The following is a 27,789-nucleotide window of genomic DNA, read 5'->3' on the forward strand; positions in this document are numbered from 1 at the left end:
GTGAAAGAGGAAGGAAAGAAGTGACAGCCATAAATTAGAAAATTAACAAAGAGGAAGGGCATCTATTTATAAATTAAGAATGTGATAGAGAATTTTGACAAACATGAATGAGTAAGTGAGGGGCACCTGATGGAATATATTCATGGTACTGAAACATCTAGCTGGCATTAATATTTCTAGATTATTTGCAAATAATCTTGGAGCTACTGGCAGTAGTATTTGCAAACCTGTGGATGACAGGCAAGGTCTCGGAGGACAGAAAAAGAGCTAAAGTAGAGCCAATCTAGGGGAATTATAAACTCCTGACCTGAGTACCTTGGATGTTAGTAGAACACATTGTAGAATATCTAGTTTGTATATATCTGAAAGATGATGGCATGCTTGCTGTTAGCCAGTGTGGATTTATTAAGGATAAAAGAGAACAGTGGGTTTGGTAGGCAACAGGGGTGTAGTGGACACAGTATACCTGGACTTTTGACACAATCCCACATGCTTTTGTAATGCCCTCTGCTGGTAAAATGTGTGGTAAATAAAATTCTCATGGCTGTATAATCACAAGCCAATAGTAACTGTTAATGGATTCATGTCACACTGGCAGGGGGTCTCAAAAGTAGTTTGAGGAGTTTGTTGGTTTCAGTGCTGTTTAACATTTAATTAATGATTTGGATGCAGGGACAGAAAGTATACTGGCCACATGTCCAGAGGATGCAAAACTGGACATGGTGGCACATAGCTTTGAGGATGAGATGAAAATCCAAAATAATTTTAATAAATTGGAGCTTTGGGCTATAGAAAAATGAAATTCAATAAAGACAAATGTAAGGGAAGGAAAACCAAAATCATAAATACAAAATGGCTGAAGATCTGTCTGGCAGTTACGTTGCCAGCAGGTATTTGAAAGTTATCAATACAACTTGGCAATATGATGCTTTTGATTTTTTTTTTTTTAAAAAAAAAGAAAGAAAGAAAATGTAGTTTTGTCAACACAACCAAAAAGCATTGTATTCAAGACATAGGACATGAGAGTACTACTGCTCAGTGTTCAAAGAGCTTTATCTGGAGCCATGAGTGACTGGTGCCCCCTGAATCTGGGGGGGCACCCGCAGAATCCGCCTCTGCTGGCAGCCCTGTCGGGAGTGGGGGGGGCACCAGCCTCTTCAGGAGGGCACGTGCACTCCTCTCAGTCACCTATGTCTGGAGCACTGTGTCCAGTTTTGATAAATACATAAAATCTGGAACAGATCCAGAGGTAGTTGGTGAAGAAGATAAAGCAGGTGGAATGCAAGATTTACAGGCACACTGAGATATGAGAGGTTTGAAGGAACTAGGGATGTTTAGTTTGGAGGAAAAGAGTGGGCATGATGGTATCTTACTTAACCATGTTTACCCAAATGGAAGATGACTCTGAATTTAAGATGAGCTGCCAATCATTAACTTCTAGACATGGACATTTTTTCATTTCTTTTTAATTTTCCATGTCTAGATTCTAATTATTGAAAGATCATCTTAAATTTATCCTCCCACTCCCACCATTGCAGCAGGGAAGGAAGCATGGGAGCAAGTGGTGGGAAAAGCAGGAGCTGGGGGGCAAATGGCTTTTCCCTTGTCCGCACCTTAGTAACTGGCTCTACCACCTGTCCCTCCTGCCATTTGCCCACTTTGGTGCCTGCCTTTCTCTGTGCCCATCCCGTGGCATCTCCACCCCTACACACACACACACACACACACACACACACACACACCCCCAGTGCTTCCCTCCCAGCCACTTGACCCCTCTCTGGTGCCTGTCCCCACCTGCTACTTGCACCTCCTTTTGTGTACCTCTTCCCCCACCACTTACCCTGTGCAGCTGCTCTGGCTTCCCCCAAGGACCAGAGCACCCAGTCCAGCAAGACGGAAGCAGGCACTGGCCCCAGTAATTAACATCTGAGAATGGGGGGAGACCAGGCGAGGCAGTACATGGTGTATGGAGGGAACACAGGGGAAGAGGCACATGGTGCGAGAAGGAGAGCAGTGTGATAAGGAGTGCATGGTGCAAGGGGGGAGTATAGAGGAAGGAGTGCATAGCTCAAGGAAGAAAACGGAGAGGCAGGGGAGTTGCTGTGTAGTTCAATGTGCCTGCTCCACCTGTCCTCCTCTCCCCTCCCCCTACTTCCTTTCCTCCATGATGTACCCTCTACTGTGCTGCATGAGCCAACCCTGACCCACAGCCTGTACTCATCCCTAGATGAGTGCTTTTTTCCCCCTAGTGTTTATGGGGATAAAAACTTTTACTTCTGATGACCAGCCAGCATTTACAGTTTTCTAGCCTGCCTGATAAGTACTTCCTTTCTCATCTATCATGAGCTATCTCCTCTTAATCCTGTCCTACATTAAGTACTTTCAGGTCTCTTCTTACATTGTCCATTAAGCATTGGTAAGGCCTACCTCAACAGCATTATCTGTTGGTTGATGCTTATACATGGTTTTAATGTTTCTTGATTCTTCCATTCTTGCCACATGGCTGATGCACACTAACCACTATGCACATACCACACTTGTAATGAGGGGCAGTTCTGTGATATTTTGTAGTTCTTTGCTGTTGCTTCGCTTCTATTCTCCCCGCACTGGATCTATCACTAGTCCAGATATTTTCCTGAGAATATAGTTTTCAAAATGAGTCCGTTTGTCTTTTACTATCATAACTTATAGGGTTGGAAGGGACCTGAACAGATAATCAAGTCTACCCCCCTGCCTTGGGCAGGAATGAGTGCTGGGATCATAATACCCCAGCCAGATATATATCCTTATATTTATCTATCATGCACCAAGTCTTATACCCATTCATCACTATAGATCTAATACAGTAAAAGCTGAGTTATCTGGCACCTTACAAGCCAGCAAACTCTGTTAACTGGCATGCCGACTTGTAAGATCTTGTAAGAGAAAAGTGAAACCAGAAGTGCCCACCATGGCACTTCTGGTTTCACCAGGGCCCCCACGGCCTGGGGGAAGGCAGCCTGTGCTGCCTAACCCCCATGGCCCGGGGTATAGCAGCCTGCGCAGGTCCCCCCTCCCTGCCCACAGAAGGGGTGGCGATGCGGCGGGAGGGGCAGCATCCCAGATGCAGCAGACAGCAGCGGCCCAAACAAGCAAAGATGCTTGTTTAGGCCGTTCAGGTAACTGGCATGTTTTATTATCTGGCACCTTCCATTCCCTGTGGGTGCCGGATAACAAAGCTTTTACTGTAATGGTTCTGTACAGGCACAGTTTCTTTCTTTTTGGACATCGAGTGTAATAATACTAAAAGACTCTGTAGAATGTATAAAACTTTAGAATTTACAGCTAAGAGAGTAGGGCTTATATTACCAAAGATATAGAGGTCACTCACGAGAATAAAACTGGAAGAGCAAAGCAAGATCTTTTGGGGAAAACAATAGCTTCTAGAGGGTCCTAGAATCCAAGTGCCTTGGATTATTGTTGACTGATGGTAATGAGATGAGCAGAGAAATTATTGCAAATATCCAGTGTGGGAATAAAATAGCCACAGCCCTTAACAGTCTTCTTGTGTGCGAAATACTGTCTAGAAAAATAAAGTTGCAAGCATGATAGTAGTTTTCAAAAACGTGAAGGGCTGTCATAAATTGTTCTCCTTGGCCACAAATAGCAGAATGCAAGGCAGTTTGGTTTAAACTAAAGCAAAACAGATTTAAATAAAATCTCAGGAAAAACTGAACTTTTTAGGATGACAGTAAAATTAATTGCATATGGAAGGGAGAGTGGAGCATGGCAGACGCAGCCCCCATCCACTGCTGTCCCTGGCTGACCCAGGTGCAGGGAGTGCCCCAAAGCTGTTCCTGCCCCCTCCAACTACAAGCTGCATCAGCAAGGGGTCCCAGGCTCAGCTGGGCACAGCAGCAGCTGTGAGCAAGTTTTTTCTTGCACCTGCTCCCTGCTGCCCCCACCCTACCCAGGTGTACCTTGCTAGCCAAGCTTCTGAATTTCCTTTGTTAGAGGTTCTTAAGAAGTGGCTTGTCTGGATTTGGCAACAGGGGATCCTGTGTCTGTTCAGGGGACTGAACAGCATCATTTTATCATATTTTTAATACAGCAGTGAACATGGGTAGGATCTGTTAGCTACTTATAGGAAGTGATTTTTAAGGTATTTGAGCAATGTGCAGGCATACCAGAGTGGGATTTCTTTGCACAGTGAGTCACTAACTTGCTATGTAGGTTTCATATTAAAATCTCATTTCTCTTGATTTTTATGAATAACAATAAAATTAATATTAATAAAATCACAGCTAAGACCATTGTAATGATTCATTATATGAAGAAGGCATATAGAAATATATAATATGGTTTCTATCCTTAAAAGACACAAAGTTACTCCCATTAAAAACTAGTTGCCATATGTATCTTTCTCAATGGAAAAATAACTGAACAGGAAAATGTCAGTGAAATACTAACACTTAAATTTCTCTTTAAGATTTTATTATAATTAAAAATGATTGTTTCTACAGTTGTAGATTAATTGTATCCTTGCATTTTAATCTGTTTCATGTTAATTTTATCATTTTATAGCATATTAGTACATTTCATGTCTAAATGTCATTTAACTGATTTCTTATCCAACATTTTCTCAAGGAACTTCATAAAGATCTTCACTACTGCCATTTAAAGCTAGAGGTCAAGGACCTGAAAACACAGATTAACCACATACTGTCTTTAGTATCCCTTCAAGAACAGCATCATAAGCAGACTGAAAAGTAAGTTTGTGTTTGTATCATGCTTGATGTGTTTCCTCCCTTAAGATTGCCCCTTTTGTACCCAATTCATAGAGTTTCACATGAAAATAATATGATTTTTCTGCAGGTTCATGTGCTTCTTTATGGATCAAAATAATAGGGAAAATATAACTAAGTACATTCACAATGCTGCACATCTAAATTAAAGTGTAAAGGTTTTCTCATCAATAAATTTACTTGGCATTACTAGAATATAAAACTTTTTAAAAATTGAGCACTTCTGACACTTGGAGTTTTAGATCTAAGTTGTTATTTAATTTAAGCCAACCTATTACTGCAAATGGTTCATATACACTGTAAGTCACCCTTGGATAGTAGCAATAATTCTGTTTGGTTATTGTCTCCAATCTTGAGATACAGTCTATGCATAAATCTTAAAGAGGTTTCATTGGAAAGCTTGAAGCTAGCAGTGTGAAGAGTATTCCAAGTTAGAGTGCTATGAGATTAGCTATAGTCAAGATTTAAATGAAGGTAGATCAATGACCTGTAACACATACAATTTGATGAGCTTCCCTGATTTTTCAGGCCTAAAACAGTATAGCAAAAATAACTTCTATAGAGCTCCACCCAACTACATCAGCTTCTGGTTTTTTCATTAAGTCAGATCACCATGCATGTTTGATAACATAATTTCTCACCTTGGATAATAAAGCCATTCCTGGCACTTAAGAGAGACACTAGGAAAGAAAAATGAGTGGTTAGTGGTGGAGAAGAGCACATGATTGGACAAATGCACAATTCTACCACTCTAATATACAGTTCTAACACTCTTAAGAGTGAAGTGACTGCAAAAACCATGGAATTGGTGCATTCTGTTACTGTGAGTCAGTTTTTTGTTGCATCCCTTCTCCTTAGTTCTTTAATTTTCTTTGCGTGGTTTCTAATATTGCATCTGGTTATACTAGTAATTTCTTGTACCCATATTCAATCTGTAAACATTTGTGAGTTTGTTGATCTCCACTTGGGCCCAGGATTTGGTTTGGGTGCATACAAATAGAGTGCTGGGGTCCTAGATGATAATTGTTTAGTAACAGGGTTCTTGGGATATAAATGAAGTGCTTACTCACTTTTATATATAACATCTAAAATGTAATTACAGCACATAGTTATTTTCAATCATGCATTAAATGGAGAAAAGATCAACCATATTACTGTGTAATCTTTTATTATATACTAGACTGACCAGAACTGACTAAATCTGAACAATAAACAAGAATTAGGATATACATCTCAAATTTTAGGAAAGGAGGGATCTGTTAAAATTAGTAGTAAATAATTCTGCACGAGGCTACACTATTCTCAAAAGTTGAATATGCTCCTCAAATTAAACTGGACAATAAATTAAAATGGTTGTTTACGTGATTAGCAATGATGGTTGCTAGTTAGCAATGGAGGCTGATGTTTACTAAAATAAGTTCCATTTAAGAGATTTTAAGAATTTGTTGTTGTTGTTTGTAGAGTACTAAATACTTTGCTTCCAGTCCTAAGACGACAGTACTTGGTTTTAAAAGAAGCAGGATTAGCAAATGATATAATTGAGGCTGACTTCAAGGAGGTTGAACAGGTGATTCAAAGGCCAAAAACAGTAGTGTGGGCTGACCAGACGATGGAAAAAGAACCCAAACAAAATGATCAACTAACAATGTCTGTCATCATCGCATTTCCACAACTCGTGAACAGTTCAACTACTCCGTGCCGTAAGTATATAGTTGTTTTCTATTGAACATATTTTAAAATGCTGCTCAAAACGTTATTGGTCTGGATGGATGATTTTTACTTGTATTAATTCAATTTAAATCTTTTCAAAAACTGAAGTCCGTATGTTCAGACTTGAAGAATGACCCATTCCTACCAGATGTCATTTTTATTTTTATTTTGGTGGAGGGGTGTGAGGCATAACTTACTTCCTTATCCTGCCACCTCTAAATGCATAACTATATATATTTTTTTTAATCTGCTTTGTTTCTCTTAACCATACTGTCTGGCTAAGTTTCTTTAAGCTTTGTTACTAAAATAATTTATCTCAGAGTGCATTTTTCCAAACTATTCATTTTTACTGATCATGTCAAGTTTTTAGTTTTAAAAATTGGCTGCATTCTTATTTCAAATGCATATAAAGTGTATGAAAAATATTTAAATGTTTAGAAAAATAGCAGGGGGTTTTGCAGGGGTTAACAATTGGTAAATGTGTTCATTATGAAAAAAATCATTGTGAACAAGGGGGAAAGCAAATATATGCAAACAAAAGAATAATATTTAAACAATTAATAGATATTAGTAAGTCTATTTTTTTAAGGAATATTAAAAGTTTTGCTGCATGTATAGCTATATACAGAGACTCCCACAGATGCAAATATAAGGACTCCCAGACTGTGTCCTATGTTTGTGTTGTAAAGAACTACTTTTTCCTTGTGGTAAAGCGAGAAGGGATGCTTATCCAAATGTGTGTCCAATTGGCTTCGATATCCCCTTTTTAAAAACAGAAATGTTTAGGGTGTTTGTTACAGCCAATTAGTTTTGTTAAATTTGGGATATCATTTTTGTAATTCTGTTTCCTGATACTGCTCAACATGTACTTTTTCAATACTCTCTCTCTCCCTAGATCTAGATATATAACAAAATATACCTATTTTTGTTTTCTTAAAGTCCTACACTTCTAGAACTTGATTCTGGTCAAGTAAATCAACCTGATTATCAACCTGAATGCTACAGTATCTGGTCCTTTAGATCATAAATATGTGTACATGAACCAAAATTATGAGGACATTCAGATAGCCATTCTATTCTCCTTTACACTCTTTGTTTAGTGTTTTTCAAAACATGCTTTCCCCCCAACACTCGAGTTTATCTATTCATTTAAGTTTTCCAAATATTCTGTGTATGTTGGGAAAGGGACACCATCTGTTTTGGCTAAGGTGTGATGGGTTTTGCTTTAATACCAATCTTAATTTTTTTCATCTATGTGCCTCATTGATATTAGGCCATTCCTGTTAGGTCTTGCTTAATGTCCTTTCCTTAGCTGCTTCACAAAGCATAGAAGAAATAGCTTTCTCTTTCTGGAAAGCCTATCCTAACCCTTTCCTGGACAGAACTTCTAGTAAAATGCATTTTTTGCACCGTTTAGCTGATGAAGAATGTATTCTTCTCTTCAGGGTTGATTAACTGTGTAAGTATGTTGCATTTCCCATGGGGGTTGCCCCCAATTTTCTTTCCAGACTCCTGAAGGTTTTAATTCTTCACAAAGAACCAACTTGTCTCCCACTGGCAACTAAGTTGTCAACCTAATTTAAAATAAATGTTCTTCCTCTTGGAAGGGTCCACATGTTTTAATGGAAATTTTCATCTTTCATTCTTAATACTTAGGCACTACATAAATCATTAGGAACTAGGTACTATTCTACAAGAGCTTTAAAAATTGACCTACAAAATATTATGACCTACCAAGCAGTTCAGTTCTATGAACTTGAATCAGATTGACCATAAACAAGAATGACTTCACAGATTTTTATTAGCCATGCTGAAGAAATCTAAGTAAAATACTTCACAACACCTTGTATATGTATTTTTACTTTTTTCTTGGAAGGGGTGGTAACAACCCGGGTAAAGACTCTTTGAACAGTATTTTTACTGTATCTAGTTTACTTGTACAGGTTTCCCATGCTTTATGCTGTACATTTGTTCCTGGAAAACGATGCATAAGTTGAATTGGCATAAAGAGAACCCACTTTACAGTGTAACAGATAAGAATATGTTCCAAGATCTTGACTGTACTGACCCCCAGACCCATTACTACTTTTTACAAGACAATTTTGGTACGCACCAATAACAACACCTGGATGCTTAGAAGCCATAAGGGGGATGGCAAATACAGAAATGCATGTCACAGACAATGAGTGAGGAGCACAGATCTACACAGAAGACTATATTTTGGTGTGCATCACTTCCATAATGCGCCACACAAAGCAGCTGACTGGTCTTCCACTACACCAATCACATGAGTGAATTTACCTTGCATATAATGCATTTTTGGTATAAAAAGGGTCATTGCATAAGAGTGAATTCACACATACAGCCAGTCCTCAGTCGTACAACACAATTGGTTCCTGAAAACCACATCTTAAGTCGAAATGTTGTAACTCAGAACTGATTTTCCCATGGGAAACAATGTTATAAATAGCGGATTGGTTCCTGAACCAAGACCCGATACCCTATTTTCACCAAAAATAACCCAGAATTTTGTACTCAATCAATTATAGATGAGTAATACAGCTACATGAATGTATTTTATATTGTAAATGGCAATCATATTGATTTGGAAGGACTTCTTTAAGGTGACTTTGCTGGACTTTTTAAAAAGTTCTTGGCTGGAGTCTTCTCAGGAGTCTTGGCTGCAGGTTTTTCTGGAGTCGTGTCTGCTTTCTTAAAGTGTCCAAGGAAATTTGGACGGATGTTCTCTAGTGAGATAGGCGACGCAGCAAACTTGTTCACTGGCATGGCGTCGTGTCAGATCAAGCGTTGTAAAGTCAAAATTAATGTCAGAAAGCTGAAACAGGGTGTCAATTTAGAAACATTGTAACTGGAAATGTTGTAAGGTGAAGACTGTACGGAACCCACATAAAGCATGGAAAACCTGTAATTAGAATATATCCATATGACTAGACCTGGGGAGCCTATGCAGTCTGTTTCCTTCTGACACTGAAAAATAGTATTCCAAGTACTTTAAAAACTTAGAGAGAAATATTGCAGCAGAACATTTGGATGGTAGTGAGCTGCTTTCAGAATTGACTACACAAACAAGTTGAATTGTCTTCTGGACAAGAAGTGGTTAGTCCTACCTGCATTCCAAAATTCACTAGGATAGCTATTCCCCTTTATGTTAACTATTTTGGTTTAGACCAAAATATAGAAGGCTAAAATGATTAGGAATCATTGGAGCTCTGCTTGTAATGGACAAAACATACTTACGAAAGCCTTTAAGAAACAAAAGCATGAAAAAATGTTTCTTTTTTATATTAAAGAGACAACGTTGTTATTAGGCTGAAGCAGGACAGCTACAATGTGTGTTGGGAAGCTGGTTGGGATTTTTGTTTTGAGGGGGAGTCTTTTAAAATTTGTGATCAGGCATAATGTGGATGCAGCATATGTTTGGAGGAATTGGTCTTTGGCTTTGGTCGTTTTTTGGGGGGAGAGGGTTCTTTAATTTTAAAGAAAGAAAAAAGTATTGATTAGGAACGAGTTCTTTTTCCACAAGTCATTCTAGAAGAATGCTCAGCAATTGTTAGCAAGACTTCACCTGACTAAGATCTTTAGCAAACAAATATAAGGGAAGATTTATACAGATCCTCCTTCACCTTTTGGTGCATTGCTTTTCAGTTCATAATCTACTCAAGATGTTGGAAAGGAAATGGGTTTTGCACCAAGACTGCAAAACACTGGCCACCTGTTACACAGAGGTCATTATTCCTTATTCAAAAATCTACATTTCATATACCACATAATTGCATGGACTTTACTTGTCAACAGTTAAGTAATGCAGTTCATTTCTTGGTTCTTGGTCCTTATTTTTTTTTTTACTTGATAGGTTGAATAAATATTAATTTTAAAATCCACAATATTATATAAATATTTCCTCAAGGGAATGTTTCAGAAATTTGTTTTTAAATACTTTGGGTTTTGGAGAAATTCATTGGTAGTAATATAGTGTTTCACTCGCACTAAATTGAATTATATATACAACATAATTTAATAAAGTATTATGAGTCTTGGAAGTCTAACAGGAAGGCTGTGTATTAGGTCAGTTTGCTAGCAAATATAATGTATTACTCTTTTTGTAAATATGAATGGAATTCAAAGAATGAAGAAATTGAAAGATACAAGCATCTTTCTGTAGAAATAACAGTATGATAATTACATTGTCCTAAGTACTAATACGCTACATATTAAGATTCACCAGGGTAATGTTTTTTATCCTTTTGGTATGTATCTGTGAAGTTGTTACTAATTGCACTTGTTTCACTGAGTAGAAAGGACGCCAAGGATGTAATCCGCATGAGTCGGCCGTTCAATGAAAATTCAAAGTGTCCTGCTAGTGTTCTATAAGCAATTATAGTCATTTTAGAAGTAAAATGGTAATAGTATAGGAAAAAACATCTGTATGCAATGGAAACTCCTGGCTTTTGCACATCATAAAACACCAGGCACTAGTCACTGCAGTGCAGAAGTATTTATTTTTTTGTATAATGTTGTTCTGTTGATGACAGTCTCTTTAGGATGTATAATGTGGAACTTTCAAATTAATTTAAGCTAAATAAATAGCTTATTGCTCAATGTAGTATTTATAAGAAGATTAGTAATTGTTAACTGATTCAGCAGCATCATTAGATATATCTGCTGTAGAGCATGGTTACAATGAAATAACTAGCCTCTCCTGCAATACGTTCTATAGTATAAGCACAGTCCCTTGAAATCTGAAGTATTTGGAGGGTTTCTATAAGTGAACAGGGAAGGAATTACATCAGCAAATCCCACGGCTTTTCCTTGGGCTGCCATGGGATTTTAACTTGGTTCTCCAGTAAATCTTTAAGGAGAGACTCAAAGTAGGCTTTAGCTCTAGTACAGATTGAAAAGAATGGAGAAAACTGAACAGGTGTCAAGGAAGGAAACTGGGTTTCTGAATCCCAGTTTTAGTTGTGGGTCATCCTCCAGAAATTGATTTTTGCCAAACTGATGTCAACTGAACATGTACTGATGCATACATGTCTTTGTGTATCACTCCCTTTGATCTCTCATCCTTCTTAGTGTCTCTTTAACAGATGATGTAGTGAAATTCCTGTTTGTACTGAAACATGAGTACCAAAGCTTTCAAATCAATTCTTACCTCTGCTTAAGAAGAAGCCTTTATATCGTTGCCTCAAAGACTTATTTATCAAGGCCATTCATGGTATGGGCTAGCATTCGTTTGTAGTGCTACAAAATGTCTCTGCACTTTGGGTGAAAACAGACATTGTCTGAATTCTCATTTCATAGAATTACAAAGAAGTAGGCTGAAAGGGACCTCCAGAGATCATCTAATCCAACCACCTACCTGAGGCAGGATCACCCCAAACCATCCTATATAATCCATAATCTAAACTCTACATAAGACTACAGTAAACCCTGACACAGCACAGACCTAACACCTTAAACTGCCACAGGTAAAGGAGGGTAACCATGGCAGCCAACATCCTGTTACTATGAAATATTGTCAATATACGTTCAGAGATCCCAAGTAGAGGGCCATGCACCCTGCTCCAGAGAGAGGTAAAAACTCCCACAGTCCATACCAATCTGACAATGGGGTAAAATTCCTTCCTGACACCAAATATAGTGATAGGTCTGACCCTTAGAAGAGAGACAAGACCCTGTAGCCAGGAACCTCTGACTTTGTTCCTAGTAGGAGAATTGGCACACTGGCACACCCCAATTAAAGTCCCCAGCTGTAGGTGTAGCCAACACCCAATGCATCTAGGGAGGCTTAAAAATACCCTGACACATAGAAAAAAGTGGAATGGAGTGTAGGAGCAACCAGCAAGCCCAAAAGCATGGAAAATACCCATAGTAGAAAATAGGCATAGCTATGCCTAGATCTTCTCTGAGCAGTCCAACTTCATGAACACCTTCAAGGATAAAGAATCCACAACTTCCCTAGGCAGTCTTTTCCACTGCCTCATTCTAACAGGAAAAACATTTTTCCAGATATCCAGTCTTACCCTTTGCTTGTGGCTATTGAACCAGTTATCTATCCGCCTTTGTAGTAATTTTATCTAGCCCACATATCTCCAGTTTGTTTGAGATGATCGTGTGGGACCTTGTCAAAAGCCTTGCCAAATTCCAGATGCCCTATATTCACAGCATTCCCTTCATCCGCCCAAGTAGTTACTTTATCAAGAAGGAGATCAAGAAGTTGTTTTTTATAAATCCATGCTGGCTACTCATGATAAGCCTTTCCTCCTGTTTACAAAGGAGGATAGTTGTAAGGCAGCAAAAATGTGGAGCAAATCAACATCCACATGACAAGAAAATCAGTGGTGCAACAAAAGGTAATAACAAACTTCGCCACTTTATTGCAGCAGATGTCTGTTACCTTATGGCGCTTTCCACTCAGCCAGCCCCACAGGGCTCATTGGGTGGGGAAAACCTCACATTCCCCTGGGCCCTAGCCCCATGCTGTGAGTTTGGGTCAGCAGGGAAAAGTGCTTCCCTGCTCAGCCAGCCCAGCTGAGCTGGCTGGGCAGGTGAAATCCTGGCTTTCCCTGCTGTCCCAGACCACTCTGGGTCTCAGGCAGCAGGGAATGTCAGGTGTTACCCAGCCGTATGGGGCTGACTGAGTAAGGAAGCCCTTTTCTTTGCTGCCCCAGATCCATGGCCTGGGTCTGGGGCAGTGGGGAAAGCAAGGAATTCACATGGCCCCTTGTTCGGCACTATCAAGCATGTGGCAAAAGGCAACATACATTTCAGCCAGTGAAATGAATTGACTGTGCTGTGACACATTGCAGCACAGCTAAAGTGCTCCATTTGGCAACTATTTCTTGCCTTTGTAGTTCTACAAAAATGTAGCACTATGGGGGCACACAGGCCCCTTGCTGGAGAACTGCAAATTCACCTCAAATATGAGCTCTCAACCAGGGTGTGATAGGGAACTGCTCCTTGGGCCCACCTTGCCTCTAGAGGAGCCCAGTCAATAATGTGCCTTCTCCCCAGCTGGGAAAGGAGGAATTGTCTGTTATCAGCTGGCAGATACCCAACTGGCCAGCTCTGTTTATCAATGAGCTGGACAGCCCAGCAGGCCCTGCAACCCAGCAGCAATGGGAATAGCCACTGCCACTTTAAACACCTCAGCTCTTGAAGGGGATTTGAAGCAACAGGAATAGTATGGTCCCAGCAGTGCTCCCTGAGAGCTCACTGCCAGGAGCTGTTAGGGAAGGAAACCTGCTGGTTCCCTTCTGACCTCCTTGGCACATGGGAGGACTAGCTGAGGCCCATGAGATGCTAGAAAGCCTAGATATCCCCTTAGCATGGCGCTGTATATATGTTGTGTAGCACTTCAAAATGTAGCCTTACAAATAAATTTCTCTTTGAAAGAGGTAACATTTTCTATCACTACACACAGCTTGAACAGCTGTTACTTTCTGAAATGCTACAAAGCATATTTTAGCATTATAAAGCATTTATATTTAGCATTATAAAAGTAACACCTTATCACCTCACTTAAGAAGATGTGTGTGTTCTTGGTCAGGACTCAGTAATATTTAAAGAATTCTTCGTCCAAGTTTGTCATGATTTTGCCAAAGCAGCCATAGATTCCTCACCCCACCCCCACAACAAACCCTCCATTTTCCTTTCTTGTTCTCCCTTATACCTTTTAATTAATTGTTAGTCGCCTTCAAAACCAGATCAGATGCATGTCAGCTATTTTTACAAACGGATGTTTTTCAGTATTCCCTTACACATTACTAGTATTGCTAGTCCTATAAAAAAAAGAAAAAGCACGTTTACTAACAGTATGGATAGGGAAAGCTTCATCTCTTGGTCATTTAAGCCAGGAACAGACATTACGCTTTTACCAGTACAAGTAATCAGAGACCGGTCTATACCTGTAACAGAACAGAAGTTCACGGACGTAAACTAGTTGGAAAAATGATAGAACCCAGTCTAAGATTTGCACTCCCTCCTTCCCCCCCCACACACACCCCCAACCAAAGGGAGAATGTGTGTTCTGTTCACTACCAACCTAAACTACACCATTTACAGAAAACAGTGTAATGTGGATCAATTTCAGCTTGGGCTTTTTGAATGTCTGTACTTAGCCTTAAATTAGAGAGAGCCCTATGCGGTACTGGACAGAGCTTATTTGTCCTAATAGGGATGGCTACCAAATGTAGTGGGGGGGGGGGGTTATTTGTTATGTAACAAAATTAAAAGAATCATTTCTCACCATACTACTAACATAGCTCCTTCAAACACATGGACATGGATATGCACACATGCTTGAAACCTTCCTTAATTTCCTGTATAGACAGTTGACAAGAAATTCTTGATGGCTTTATTGTTATGGAGCTACTGAATTCATGGCAGAAGTGGACTGCACAGTGGCTTTTTTAATTTTGCAGCCCCCACCCCCTGCCCCTGCTGCTGATTGGCCGAGGAGTCTCGCCACTCGCTCCTGATCAACATGAAGGCGAAAGCCACAGCTTTAAATGTGGGGCTATTTTTGCCTTCAGGCAAGCAGGGGGGCCACCGGGGCCCCTTGGCCAATTGGCAGCAGGAGGCAAAAACCATGGTTTTTGTATCCCTACCAATCAAGAGCAAGCAGTAAGGGCCCTCTGCCAATCAGCAGTGGGGGAGGAGAGATGGTGCGGTATCCAGGGGAGCCTGCCGCATTAAAGGAGCTGCCGCACAGCCCAGTTTGTATTTGCTTATTCATTTTTCCTGTTGCATTTTTAAAGAATTTATACTTTTTTTTTTTTTACATTTTCCCTTTTGTGCTATAAATGACTTGCTTTGTGTTAAGCGATGTTTTTTGTTCTTTTAATCTAAAGATGGTATAATTAAAAATGGATTAAAAAATTAAGAAAGATAAAACTTAGTCTTTATAACAGCTTTTTTTAAAAAGTATAAATATTATATGGGTTGTACAACATGACTAAAACTATAGTGTTTTCCAAACTGGAACTTTTGCAACCCTTGGTCATTTTTCTATGAAACTTTAACCTACTATACAGTAAGGGTACTGTAAGGGTTTGTTTTGTTTTGCATTTAATAGATCTATACTTTGTACTTTCTGTAAAGTGTAAAATCAGATTTGAAAATCAGAATACATGTTCATTTCAGAAGCTGCCTAAGTGTGAATTCTTTGCTTTGAAATGACTGAAATTACAAACGTTTCTCAAGCTCATAGCAAAACCTTTTCTTGTTTCTGTATTTAAGCCTTTCAGAAATAATGTAGATTTTTACTTGTCTGCAGGTTGTATATGTTGAGTGGAGTCTAAAATATGCAATTATATTTAACTTCTTACTGAATACAACATAAATTTCACCATCATAAAATAAAAGCTATGGAAAAAAATTACTTATGAAAATGTTTTGAGTCCTAGGTCTTGGTTCATGGAGTATTCCATAGTCTGCATAGTGTGTAGTGTGGAAAAATGGCAAAGACTAGAAGAAGGGCTATAACTGGTATTTGCGAGTAAATTTCTGTGAATGAGGAAGTTCTTGGCATGATTTCAGCTATCCCATTTCCTGAAACCTCATTGTGCATTAGTAGTGAGAGAACAAAATTGATTTACAGGAAAAAAAAAAAAAAAAAAAGCATCCATTACCTGCCCTAGTGACAAATATCTAAAAGTTAAGTCAATTTATTACTAAATATGACAGGGAAAATTGGGATGTAGTTGTATTTTTTTTCCTGTTTTTAATCAATTTTACAATCTTATTTCTAAGATTTATCATACACTAAACAATTTTTTCATGGTTGCCTTATACAGCTTGCATATTGAGTAAATTGTACTAATGATAACGGTGCCATTCTTATGAATGCAAACTGTTTTCTTTGCCTTTTCACTTCTTCATACTATTGTTATGAGAATGTCATTAAATGGCCCATCATGATGACGCCTTTAGGTCACATTAATATTTAATACTCTAAATTCATTCACTAGAAATCATTTGCAATTCGGAATTCCATGAGTCAGTTGTTAGAAGAATCAAAATTTATGATTAGTATAGTAATTAGATCAATCATTGGTAACTCAGAAATGTTTATTGAAATGCATACATTAATATTTGATTTCACTTTAGCAGAACAACCTGGCAGACTTAATTTAGCATAGTTTCCAGAAATATCTTCTTATGCATGTATTAACCTGAGTACTAGAGGAAGAAAAATCTTGGCTATTATTTTGTCCCAAACCTCAATTAGAACTAATCCCATTCATCAATGTCATTTTGTCATGAACCTGACTTGTGTGCTGTGACTCATGTTTTCTAAGTTCTTGCATCCTGCTTTTCACATTATCGTATATCTCTGTAAATCTCCTATATTTATATATTCATTTCTTGATAAATTAGTTCCTCTGGGCAAAGTATTTTAGGGACAGGTGATACAGCAGACCTAAAGCTGAGGTTTTTGGAGAGGTTTCAAGGGGACAGAGATTATAATGCTTAACTCTTTCATGATGCATTATTATTTCACTTACCAGATAGTTCTTGAACACAATTTAAGTCAAGCAAACATTTATCAAAAACAAAATGTTGGCAATTATAAACTTAAAATTCATCAGCCAGCTGCTATAAGTGTCTTTTGATCATGGTTTTCTATGATAAATTCTGTCTTAAACATTTTCTTTTGGAGATCTACCATAGTCCACAGTAGCAAAAGCATTTTACTCTGGTTCCTGAAGTTCAGAGTAAATATTTCTGTTGTAGACCTCAATGTTCCATTTTCATACATTAAGCTGAAAAGAACAGCTTGATATTTATGATCTATAGTATTCTAACTGGGAATATTAAAAAATTTTTTACAAAACCGAAAACAAAAGGCAAATTGTAGAATAAGCAAATGTAGAAATCAAGTTTAACTTGTTTTGGAAGTTAACATTTTTTATCTGAAAAATATATGCAGATACTACCTCTTTCTGGTACCAGAGTTCCAGTCAATAAAATTAAATTCTCTAATCTGAATTAGAGTTGGCAAGTTGGTCAATTGACCAGTATTGTCAATTGACTGTATTTCTAACTGGTCAAAGATTGGTCAAATATTATAAGAAGGCTTTCTGTGATTGTAGCAATGCAGTGTATAAATATAATTTTAAAAATTAGCCCTTTAAATTATATCAGTTAATGGTTTGACCAATGGAGGGCTGAGAGCTGAGGACAAGGTGAGGGGGAGGGGGTGCTGTGGAAGCCTGGGGCTCACTGCTGTGAGGCAGCTCCCCACACTGCTGTGACCTGTGGCTGGTGCCCAGAGCCCAGCATTTCGCTGCAGTGGCCCCAGGCAGCCTGCAGCCAGGCACTTGGCAGGTGGGTGGTGCAGCGTGGGGGAAGCGCATCCCCGGCCATGATTTCTGCCATGTGAGTGGGGGAGGGGAGCAGAGCACTTCCTCCTCCACAGTGGCTGGAGGCACGGAGTAAAGGGAGCTTGCCACCGCCGATCCAACTGCACCACCCATGGGCCATACCACCTTGTAGCCCCTCCTGCTGGAACATCCCCTACCTGTCTGCCCAGCCATGGGGAACACTGCCACCGCTAAGGGAGGCAACAAGATCAAGAGCAGAGAAGGAGGGATGGAGGCAGGGAGACTCCCAGTAGCCAGCACTCACTCTGCTTGCCACAGAGCAAGACCAGTCCAGAAACAAGTGGCACTCTTCCTGCCAGCCATCGCACCCTTCCCTGCTTCCTCTTCTCCCTCTTTCCTCCTCCAGGGAGAAGGCTGGCTCAGCTAGGCTCCACTGCCTCCTCTCCCCACCCAACCCTAGCACTTCGATTTACACAGTGCAAACTTCTGGCAGAAGGGGCAAGCAGCGTGCAAAAGCAGGCTAATTCAAACATTAACTGTAATGCATTAAAAGTATAAGTATAACTATTGTTTAACCTTTCACTTCCCTAATAGCAACAAGGACAAGCAGGTAGAGCTACTGGAGCTGAAAGGGGATGAGTGCAAGTCATGCCAACCCAATAGTTTTAAATCCTCAGTTTTGGACATTTATCTGATTAACTGGACTTTTCCAGATAACACAGACATTTCTTGACTATTTTTCTTTCTAAAATAATTTAGAAGAAACGTGTGTGTGTGTGTTTGTGTGTGTATATATAGTATTTCCACTGGCCGTTTCAGTATGTTGGTTTCTTTGAATTTGTATATTAAAAGTAGTTTGAAAGTTTCAAATTGAAACTTTTTTTTTGAAAGAGGGGTTAACTTTCATTAAAAAGAAGTATGTGACAACAGAAAATCTAAAGCTTTTGTATGGGAATTTTTATAAAGCAGTGCAAGGAGGAAAAGCAGTGAAAAGCAGATGTAAATTCTGAAATTTTGCATATGTAACTCGCATAGACAAAATGATAAAACACCTATTAAAGTCCTGTGAAATGTGCCCACCTATAGTAAAAGAGAGGCTCCTTAATAATAATTCCAAGAAGAAGCTGTTTTCTTCTATTTGTACATCAGATGCTTCCTCTGATTTGTGCTTTGAGCACAGAAGATTCCTCTAATGAAGATAGTATGGTGACAGCAATGGAAGAAAATATTGACACTCCAGCTGGTGGCTATATTTTGTTTCTTTCACCTTCAAACTCAACTTGTGTAAGCAGTTTTGACTTCATAGCTTCATCTCAGCAGCCTTCTCTTTCCAAGCTTTCTTCAGCCAGTTCTTGGGAATCAAATTCTGTGGAATCTCCAGCTTCACAGGAAGCACAAAGTGGATCAAAATCACAAATATTTTAGGATTTTTGGACAGTATTAATACACAAGAAAAAATGTGAGTTTGGTTGGATGTTAGCTAAAGCTGTATAAGCAAGCAAACTTGCCTTTTCATATAAAAAATCCCTATACGATTCCCTACATTTTTTGCCACGCTGCATCAAGTGTATACATTACCAGACACAAAACAGCTGGCTGGACATCTTGATGAAAGTTTTGGCAAAATGCAAAGAGGAGTAAGTGGTATTATTAAAGAGACATCTGATGTGTCCATTATATCAGATGGTTCAAGCTAAATTTAAAATTAAAGTATAATTAAGTTCGTGGTAACAACTTCACAACCATTATTATGTAAACTTGTAAGCACTGCAAAACATCGACATGCATCTAAGTACATAGCATTACAGTTTGAAAATGTTATTGAAGAACTTAGTGCTGAGAGAGTATTTTCAGTTGTAACTGACAACACCACAAATATGAAATCCATTTGGAGTACTGTGGAAGAGAAATATCCTCATATTCAGTTCTACAGTTGTGCCCTTGCAACTTCTTGTTCATTATTTTGAAGGTTTATAAACATGCCATTCTCATCACACTCAAGTAAAAAATTATCACGTTTTTCAAAAGTAAACATACCAGCTGCTCTGTTCTTGTGTTGCCAAAAACAATGCTGCATACTTTCAACGTTGAGCACAACCTGTCCTACATGGAGGGCTTCAACAAGCAAATGTTTGCCACAACTTCAGGTTTGGAAGAAAGCTTTGCAGTCAGCTGTTGTAGAAGAAAGTGTTTCTAGGATTTGTCCACAAGACATTCAAATTGACGTTGTTGATGAGTGTCTTCGGGGACAAGAGGATGTCCATATTTTTCTCAATTCTACAACCTGCTGCCCACGCTCTACAGAATTTGGAAGATGACAAATGTGCACTTACAGATGTCAGATATGAGTGCACAGACATTCAGCATCATATCACCAACACTGATAAAAAAGCTCCACTTTCAACATCTGAGGAAAAACAAATAAATGATGGAGAAAAGAAATTGGCAATTGATCACTGATGTAAACAATGCAGCTTACCTGTTGGATCCCCAATATCAAGGAGAGAAGCTAACAAGTGAAGAGTTTAATGCAGCATGTGAACTAATAATGAACTAGCCAAGTTTTAAGAAATTTTTTAATGACCAATCTGTTTTGGCTGAAATAATTCATTTCAAAGCAAGAAGTGGTATATTCAACAGTAAAGTGATGTGGAATGCAGCCATATCTGTAGAAAAAAGTTAAATTACATCATCAGATTGGTGGAAAGGCCTTTGTCCTCCTTGTTCATTTGTGACTGTTTCTGATAGCTTGTTAACGTCAAGTGTGTCTTCGGATTCTTAGAAGAAAAATACAGTGAAAAGAATTGAAGAGGTCAAGAGAAAGATGACAAACTAACAAAAAAACAGGCTGAGTGAAAATAATGTTTTAAATTGTATATTAATGACATTTATTAAATAGTTTTTTTATACTTCTGTTTTGACCAAAAGTATGTGTTTTTGATTTTATGGGGAGTTAATTTTTATAGATTTCTTGACGCACATAATTTTTTAATGTTTTTGATACAATTACTAATGAAAAATTGTGCTTTGTGTTCTAGTTGTCTGTAAAAGACTTAATTGTGAAATACATTTTTCAACATGATATAAGAAATTACTGCTTTTTAATTTAAAACAAATATATATTATTTAACCAGTCAATTGACCAGACTTTATTTGATCAATTGAATATCTAACCCTAATCTGACTGTATTTAGCCGTTGTAATTGTTCAGCACCGCTGTCATTTAGACTTTTATTTCCCATGATATATTTTATACAAAAAAGTGTAGTGTACCAAACAACAGTAATTTGATAGTTGATATTAAGAAATATTTACGTATTAAGTGTCTTTATAACTCTTAGATGCTTCTTCTTGCTGCTGTTCAACTTGAATACTGTCCAAGAGGAAATATAATAGAACCATTTTAAGGAATGATTGTTAAGTGGCTTCTCTGCTATTACCACCATGTTACTTCCAACAGAAGAAGGTTTTGCTTCATAAAGTATTTTATAATTGTGGTTATGGTACAAGAAAATAACCTTTTTCATTCTCTCATTTGCTTGCTGAAGTACGTATGGAGATATTAGAAGAAAATGTACATGCTAAAAAGTGTCCACCCACACACCACTCAAGTCACAGGTAAATAGTGAGTATATCAAGGGAAAATGTTGCCTGAAGTTGCGTCGTAAAAATATTGCAGTTAATGAAATAAATTCCAGAATGACTTTCTTCCCTGTACTCTAAGTCTGAAGTTATAGCTCTCCCTGAACAGATGTTGGTATAAAAAGAAAGGATATAAAAATAGCTTTGTGTCATAGAGCAGAATTTCACAATTGTAGTTGGAGTAGAGATTCCAGGTAGAATGTTTATAGAAAATATGCCAGTTCAGAACCATTAGGAGAAAGTGGTTTTCATTCTGTATGAACATGCTCAAATGCTGTGTTAAAAATTTAAACTGTCATTTCAATACATGATTCTTCAGAAACCTTGGTTTTAACATGTATATACTGCCACATGTTCTGCTGGTCAAGCTCGTATTGCTGGATTGGGCTCCTGTACACTGGATCCATGTGCTCTAAACTTCCCTGTTCTCAACAGAATTACAATACTGTTTACCCTTGCCTTCTGTTTACCACACTTTTTTGATGCAGAATTTCTTCATGCAAAAAGGGTCCCTCTGACATAGTTACCCTAGGCCAGGAGTGTAAAACTCATCAGGGCTGGATTGGACCTGCAGACATGTCCAATGTACTGCATGCCGCATGCGTCACAGTGCAGCACACTCACCTTGGATTGGCCCCATGCACAGCCCCCATGGTGGACCCTGAGTGCACTGCATCTGTCCCTGCATGCAGCACATGTCAAATTGGCCCCATCTTCAAGGACTGCTTCATGAAAATATCTAAACGTGCTTGTCTTCAGTTAACATGAGAAATGCTAACTAATTTATCATGTCAATTTAAATGAGGATATGTGATGTGGATAAAAAGTAATAAATCAGATTCCCTCTCAGTTTCCTCTACCAGAATTTTAATATTATAAAACTTTAACCTGGCTGTCTGTCCATAATATTTTATTCGCACTCTGATTGGCTGACTGAAACAACCAGTCAGAGTGTGACTACAGCATTGGGACAGGAGGTAGAAGCATGGCAGAGTGCCACCATGATGGCGAGGACACAGCGAACAGAGGGGAGGAGGGCAGGCCACTGGAGTCCCCCCCTTGCTTCTTAGAGGTGGTAGCAAGGGGGGGGATGTGGGGTCAGGACGCTGCGGGGTGGGGGATGAGGACACCAGCACTGGTCTCAGCTCACCCCTCCCTCCTGCTGTTGCCACCTGCAGAGCCAACATCATGGCAATAGGGGGAGAAGCAGTCCTAACATGGGGAGGAGTGGGCCCAGCCTGACGCAGCAGCACTGGGGGAGGGGAGAAGCAGGCCTGGGCCCAATGCGGGAGGGGAGGAGCAGGTCTGAGGGTGAGGGGAAGAAGACGGCCCGCCGTGATGGTGGGGGAGAGGGGAGGAGTGAGCTACCTCCCTCCACCCCCATTGGGCCTGGACCTACTCCCCCCCCACACGCACACACTGGCCCCGAGCCCACTCTTCCTGTCCCACTGCCACAGCAGGCCAGCTTCTTCCCTTCCTTGGACCCTGTCCTCCCCACATCAGGCCAGGGCCCACTCCTCCCCTCCCCCCACCACCACAGCAGGGAAGGTGGGGGGGACGACACGGGGCTATGTCCTTGCCCACTGTCCCCCTTCCCCTCCCCAGTCATTCTTGATGGGCAATTGGATAGTACTAGAATATTTTTAGATTTAGTGCAGAATCTTCTGAGGAATCCATGATCCCCTTTGCCTCTTTCTGGCTCTTTCTTTTTCTGTGGGACCTCTCTCTGTCCTAGTCAGTTTCCTTTGCCCTAGCCCTTCCTTTCCTACATTAAAGTCAAGTCTTCTCTGTACTAAACTTGTTTCTCTTATCTTCTGTCAAAAACTTCCTCTCCTGTTCTGAATCCAAGTTTATATTTGCACTTACCAGTACCTATGTCTGTTGGAAATATTTATGCTTTAAAAAAATTTAGAAGAACAACATGTACAATCTTTGGCCAACTAATTGTTCCACGCTGTTTGCACCTGAATAGGCAACTACTCATTAAGGTTTAAAAATTGCCAGTGTCCCAGTTGAGCATATTGGAGATACCATGCTCACTATGTGGTGGGTTCTATACACACTGAGGCATTTCATGATGTAACATTTTCTATAGCATGAGCTAGAGTAAATGAATTATAAGCAGATATATTCTTCAAATTGTCACAATTACATATTGAAATATTCATCAACAACTTGCATTGAACTGAGTGAACTGCTATTTGGAAAATGAGCAGTTTTCAGTCTTAGCAACACAATACTCCCATTATCAGCCAGCTGTACCAAAATAAGACATGCACTATAAAGTATCATAACTGTAAAAAATATTTAATGAAGACATGTGGTAACCTCTGGGGTTGCTGAGAGCCATGTAACTGAGTCTTTTCAAAGAAAAGACCTGCATTCATTGTTATACTTTTTTTTACTTTGGTACTTAGGTTTGAACTGCAGTTTTCTCATTTATGAACTTTCTATTTTTTAGTTAATTATATTCTAAGATTCTCATTTTCTAGCCATGCGAATACTAATACAGAGTACTGTGTGCAGAATGTCTCCTTTGAAAATCTTTGCAGTAAATTGTTCTTTATTCAAATTAATGTCCCTATATATTTTCCCAAGCGTGGAAGCTGTCACTGTACTAATATTACCAGAACACAACCAAATACCTTCCAGTACTGCTTGATCTTAATCCACAGGAGGAAAGTTCTCCATGAGAGAATGTTGCAGAGAACATCAAAGTTATCTTAAAGCATCCCATGCTATGTCCAACCCAAACAGAAGTTGATAGCACTTAACAAATACAATGATAGTCTTCATGGACTTCTAAAACAGCAAAAATCCAATTTTATCTAGGTTGCCAAGACTAAACAAGTAACCAGAGCATCTCCCTGGTGTTGAAATTGCCAGGCATGCAAGGAAAGTTTACTAGACTGTTGAGATGAGATGAAGTGGAAGTGTACCTGTATGTTGGAGTAGTCTTAATTAAGAAGAAAAAAAACAAAGTCTTGGACTAGCAGACCCTGAAATTCTGAAAACTAAATAAAGAACTAGGGCTTATCCCTAAAAAGGGTATGCTCACTGAAAGACTGCATATAGGTCAAGGTATATGCCCTACATTGCTGAGATTGGTTTCTATTCAGCTGAACGCTATGGGGAACATTATGTTCTCTGTAGCAACAGTTGCTATAAAAGGCATGTTTCCCTTGAGCTTAATTGCAATAGGATTTGAAGAGATCTCCCTATCAATCCCAGTTGCTTTGTTTTCCAAATACCATTTGTCCACAGAAACATCCATTATAGCCCTTCTTGCACACCACAGTTAGAAAGCCACCAGTAAAAGAGAATCTAGTGTGCCACAGGGAGTTTAGGAAATTTACCAATTTAGAATATACTAGATAAAATGTGCTCATGTGATCCCAGGAAGTAGATCATTCCTGATACTCAGCCTTTGCAGAATTTTTTTTTAATTTTGATTGCTAAAATCAATGTTTATTTTTAAAGGATGTAGGTTGTAGCCATGTTGATCTAAGGACATAGGCAGGCAAGGTTCTTTGAGTGAATCTGATGTCTTTTATTAGACCAACTGAAATAGTTGGAAAAAAATTCTTAGTTCTGCCTGTCTTGCATGCATACCAGCCCAGCCTCTGGCTTCTTTAGTATTCATTCCATCCAGGAAGAGCACACACCAACTGCAGAGGCTTCCTCAGCCTAACAAATGGTTTTTAAACCCAAAAGCTTGCTAAGAAACATTTTTACAACTATTTAAGTTGGTCTAATAAAAGATCATAGTATCATAGTACTTGGGATCGGAAGGGACCTAAACAGATCATCAGGTCTGGCCCCCTGAAGACATTGGATTCACCCAAAGAACCTTGTTTGTTTACTTTTAAGCATTTTTGTTTTTTAATCAATTTTTATTAATTTAAATTTTCAGGATTGCATGAAATCAGAGATGTGGGGCCCAGACAATTAAGTAATAACAGTATACTGTTAAAATCATTATAAAAGCACGTTAAAATATAAAAAGTAAATATCTAGCATACCTGATAATGCAGAGGCTGGTCCAGGCTTGGCAGGAGTTTGGCACCTACCCCAATCATGCAAGGGCCAGGCCAGGTTTTAGTGCCTGATCCCCAGCTGGGACATGGACAGAGAGAGCAGGTGGCAGCATTGAGTTCCTGGCTGCCAAAAGCCCTGCCCCTCAAATCCTGCCTACCAGCACAACTCCCAGTGGCTGCACAAGCCACTGCCATATGAGCAGTGTGCAGGCAGCACAGCCAGGACTCCTCTCACGCTGATTTTCTTTCAGTCCATGAGTGTCAGGTGAAATATTTTATCATTGCTTATCAATAAAAATTGCATCCTGCCAAACCTATCTATACTACAATTAAAGGGAAGAAAACCCAACGGCCAATCTAACCTGGCAGAAAATTTCTTCTGGTCCCCAGACATGGCCATCTTACTGACCTTGAACATGTGGAGGTACCCAAGAGGCTTCTCAGTATCACTAACCAGTACCTATTAATCAGTACCCATACTATGCTCACCTCTTGGACAGGAGCTTTAGCTGTGTAGATGGATAAGAAAACCAACATTGTACGAAATGTTCTTTGGAAAGAATCTGCAAATGGATTCTGAGAGAATTTAAAACTTTGCCTGTTTAACTGATGCTTTTGTAACCGTCTTTGTGGAGGTACCAGAAATAAAAAAGTTATCTCACTAACCACATCTTAGTAAAAGGATACACTAATTTTATTTTAACTAGTTCTTTGATATGAATTGTATTCTACTGCTAAGAAGACTTCATTTTAAAGGCCTAGGGTTTTCACTAATGGTTTATAGTTGCACTTCATAAAATTCCTGAATTCTGCTTATTATTAATGTACTGCATATTAAACAGTACTTATTGTGATGAAATTGAAAAATTATTAATGTTGTCAATACTTCTGTGTTCTCTACCTATCTAGTGTATGGTTTAAATGTTCATATTTACGGTTAATTTAAAAGTGGTTTCAGTGCTTAGTCCTGGAGACTCTTCTAAAATTTGGCGCAGTCAACAAAATGTTTATCTATCCAGACTTCATTTTTAGTTGCTTGGGACATTAGCAAAATCCCAGGGTCTTACAGTAAACAAACTTTCAGAAACTGGAACCTCCTTGTCATAATATATCAACAGACAGAACACCAACCACTCGCAACTTTTTCCTGAAACAAAAGTTTTCAGATGCACATAAGCTGCAGAAAAGCTTTCTAAATTAATATTTAAAAATGTGTCCTGAAATGTTTAATGGGTAGTTGTTTCAAAGACTAAAACTGGATTAACTGAATAAAGCTTATTGTTGGAGTTCAGAATATAAACTGTCCAAAAATCTTCAAATGGCAGTGTTGATTCTAGTTCTTAGTTGTAATGGGCAGAGAGAAAATATTTGGAATTAAAAAAATAATTGGTGTTGTTTAACTTCATCTTACATAAAATGAGAAACTAGACTTAGCAGCAAACAATACCAGTAATTAGCATGGTAGGTGATGTTTTCAGGAGCATCTACTGAAAGCAGTTTATAAACAAATGAACTAAGTCCCTTTCCTATTTTCTATCAATGACCTTTGAGGAAAAATTGCTCTTTGCCACAGTCCGACTATACAAGATAAATAGGAAAAAGTATTTTTTTTCAAATGTGGTTCTGATTAATTCTGTATGTTTAAAAACAAAAATCCCACAACAGTGAAGCAAAACATAATAATGATTGCCACCATTGCCCTCCCCACTTGATAACCCACAAAAAGTATTGGGAATAACTAACTATGGCTAAGCAATAGTGTTAAACTAAAATGAGTAAACAAATCTGTACTCTTTGGGGTTGTATTTATTGATTGTGTACTGTGTGATTCTCTAACAAAAGTTACTGTGTTAAACTTGTTAAAAATTATGGTACCTTCTATCCATTTTGGAGCTGCTAAAAGTCATAGCTTTGTATGTATGTGTTTCAGAGAACTAAAGTTAAGGAATACTTCAATATATGTTCAACGTTAACTTTTTTCTAAATTTTCTATGCAATTTTTCTTAAGTGCTGATGCAAGTTTATTTGCATCTAAATGAATACAGCAGTTTAACATCCCAAATTTATTTCTGAACCATCATTTCTCAACAACTTGTAAACCTGTGTTCCTTTTACAACTCAATATCCATTTGTTCATTAGAAATAAGTAGGTAGAACAGAAAGGAAATGCCAAGCAAGACGGCAAATTAAAGTGAAGCCAGTCCCATTATAGGTCTAATTTTAAGTAATTTTGTTTCATCTCTGTAAGAATTAGCTTCAGCTTGTAATGGG

General features: G+C 38.7%; 1 protein-coding gene across 1 annotated transcript in view; it reads left to right on the top strand.

Annotated features, from left to right (window-relative positions):
* KIF18A (kinesin family member 18A) overlaps nucleotides 1–27,789 on the top strand; it is a 77,275-nt gene that overhangs the window by 41,774 nt on the left and 7,712 nt on the right. Inside the window, exons 11-12 of the mRNA XM_019552320.1 lie at nucleotides 4,627–4,748; nucleotides 6,246–6,484. Coding sequence (XP_019407865.1) covers nucleotides 4,627–4,748; nucleotides 6,246–6,484 — 361 coding nt within the window. The remainder of the gene's footprint in view (nucleotides 1–4,626; nucleotides 4,749–6,245; nucleotides 6,485–27,789) is intronic.

Source organism: Crocodylus porosus, unplaced genomic scaffold, assembly GCF_001723895.1.
Source record: "Crocodylus porosus isolate Cpor-Errol unplaced genomic scaffold, CroPor_comp1, whole genome shotgun sequence".
NCBI lineage: Eukaryota > Metazoa > Chordata > Crocodylia > Crocodylidae > Crocodylus > Crocodylus porosus.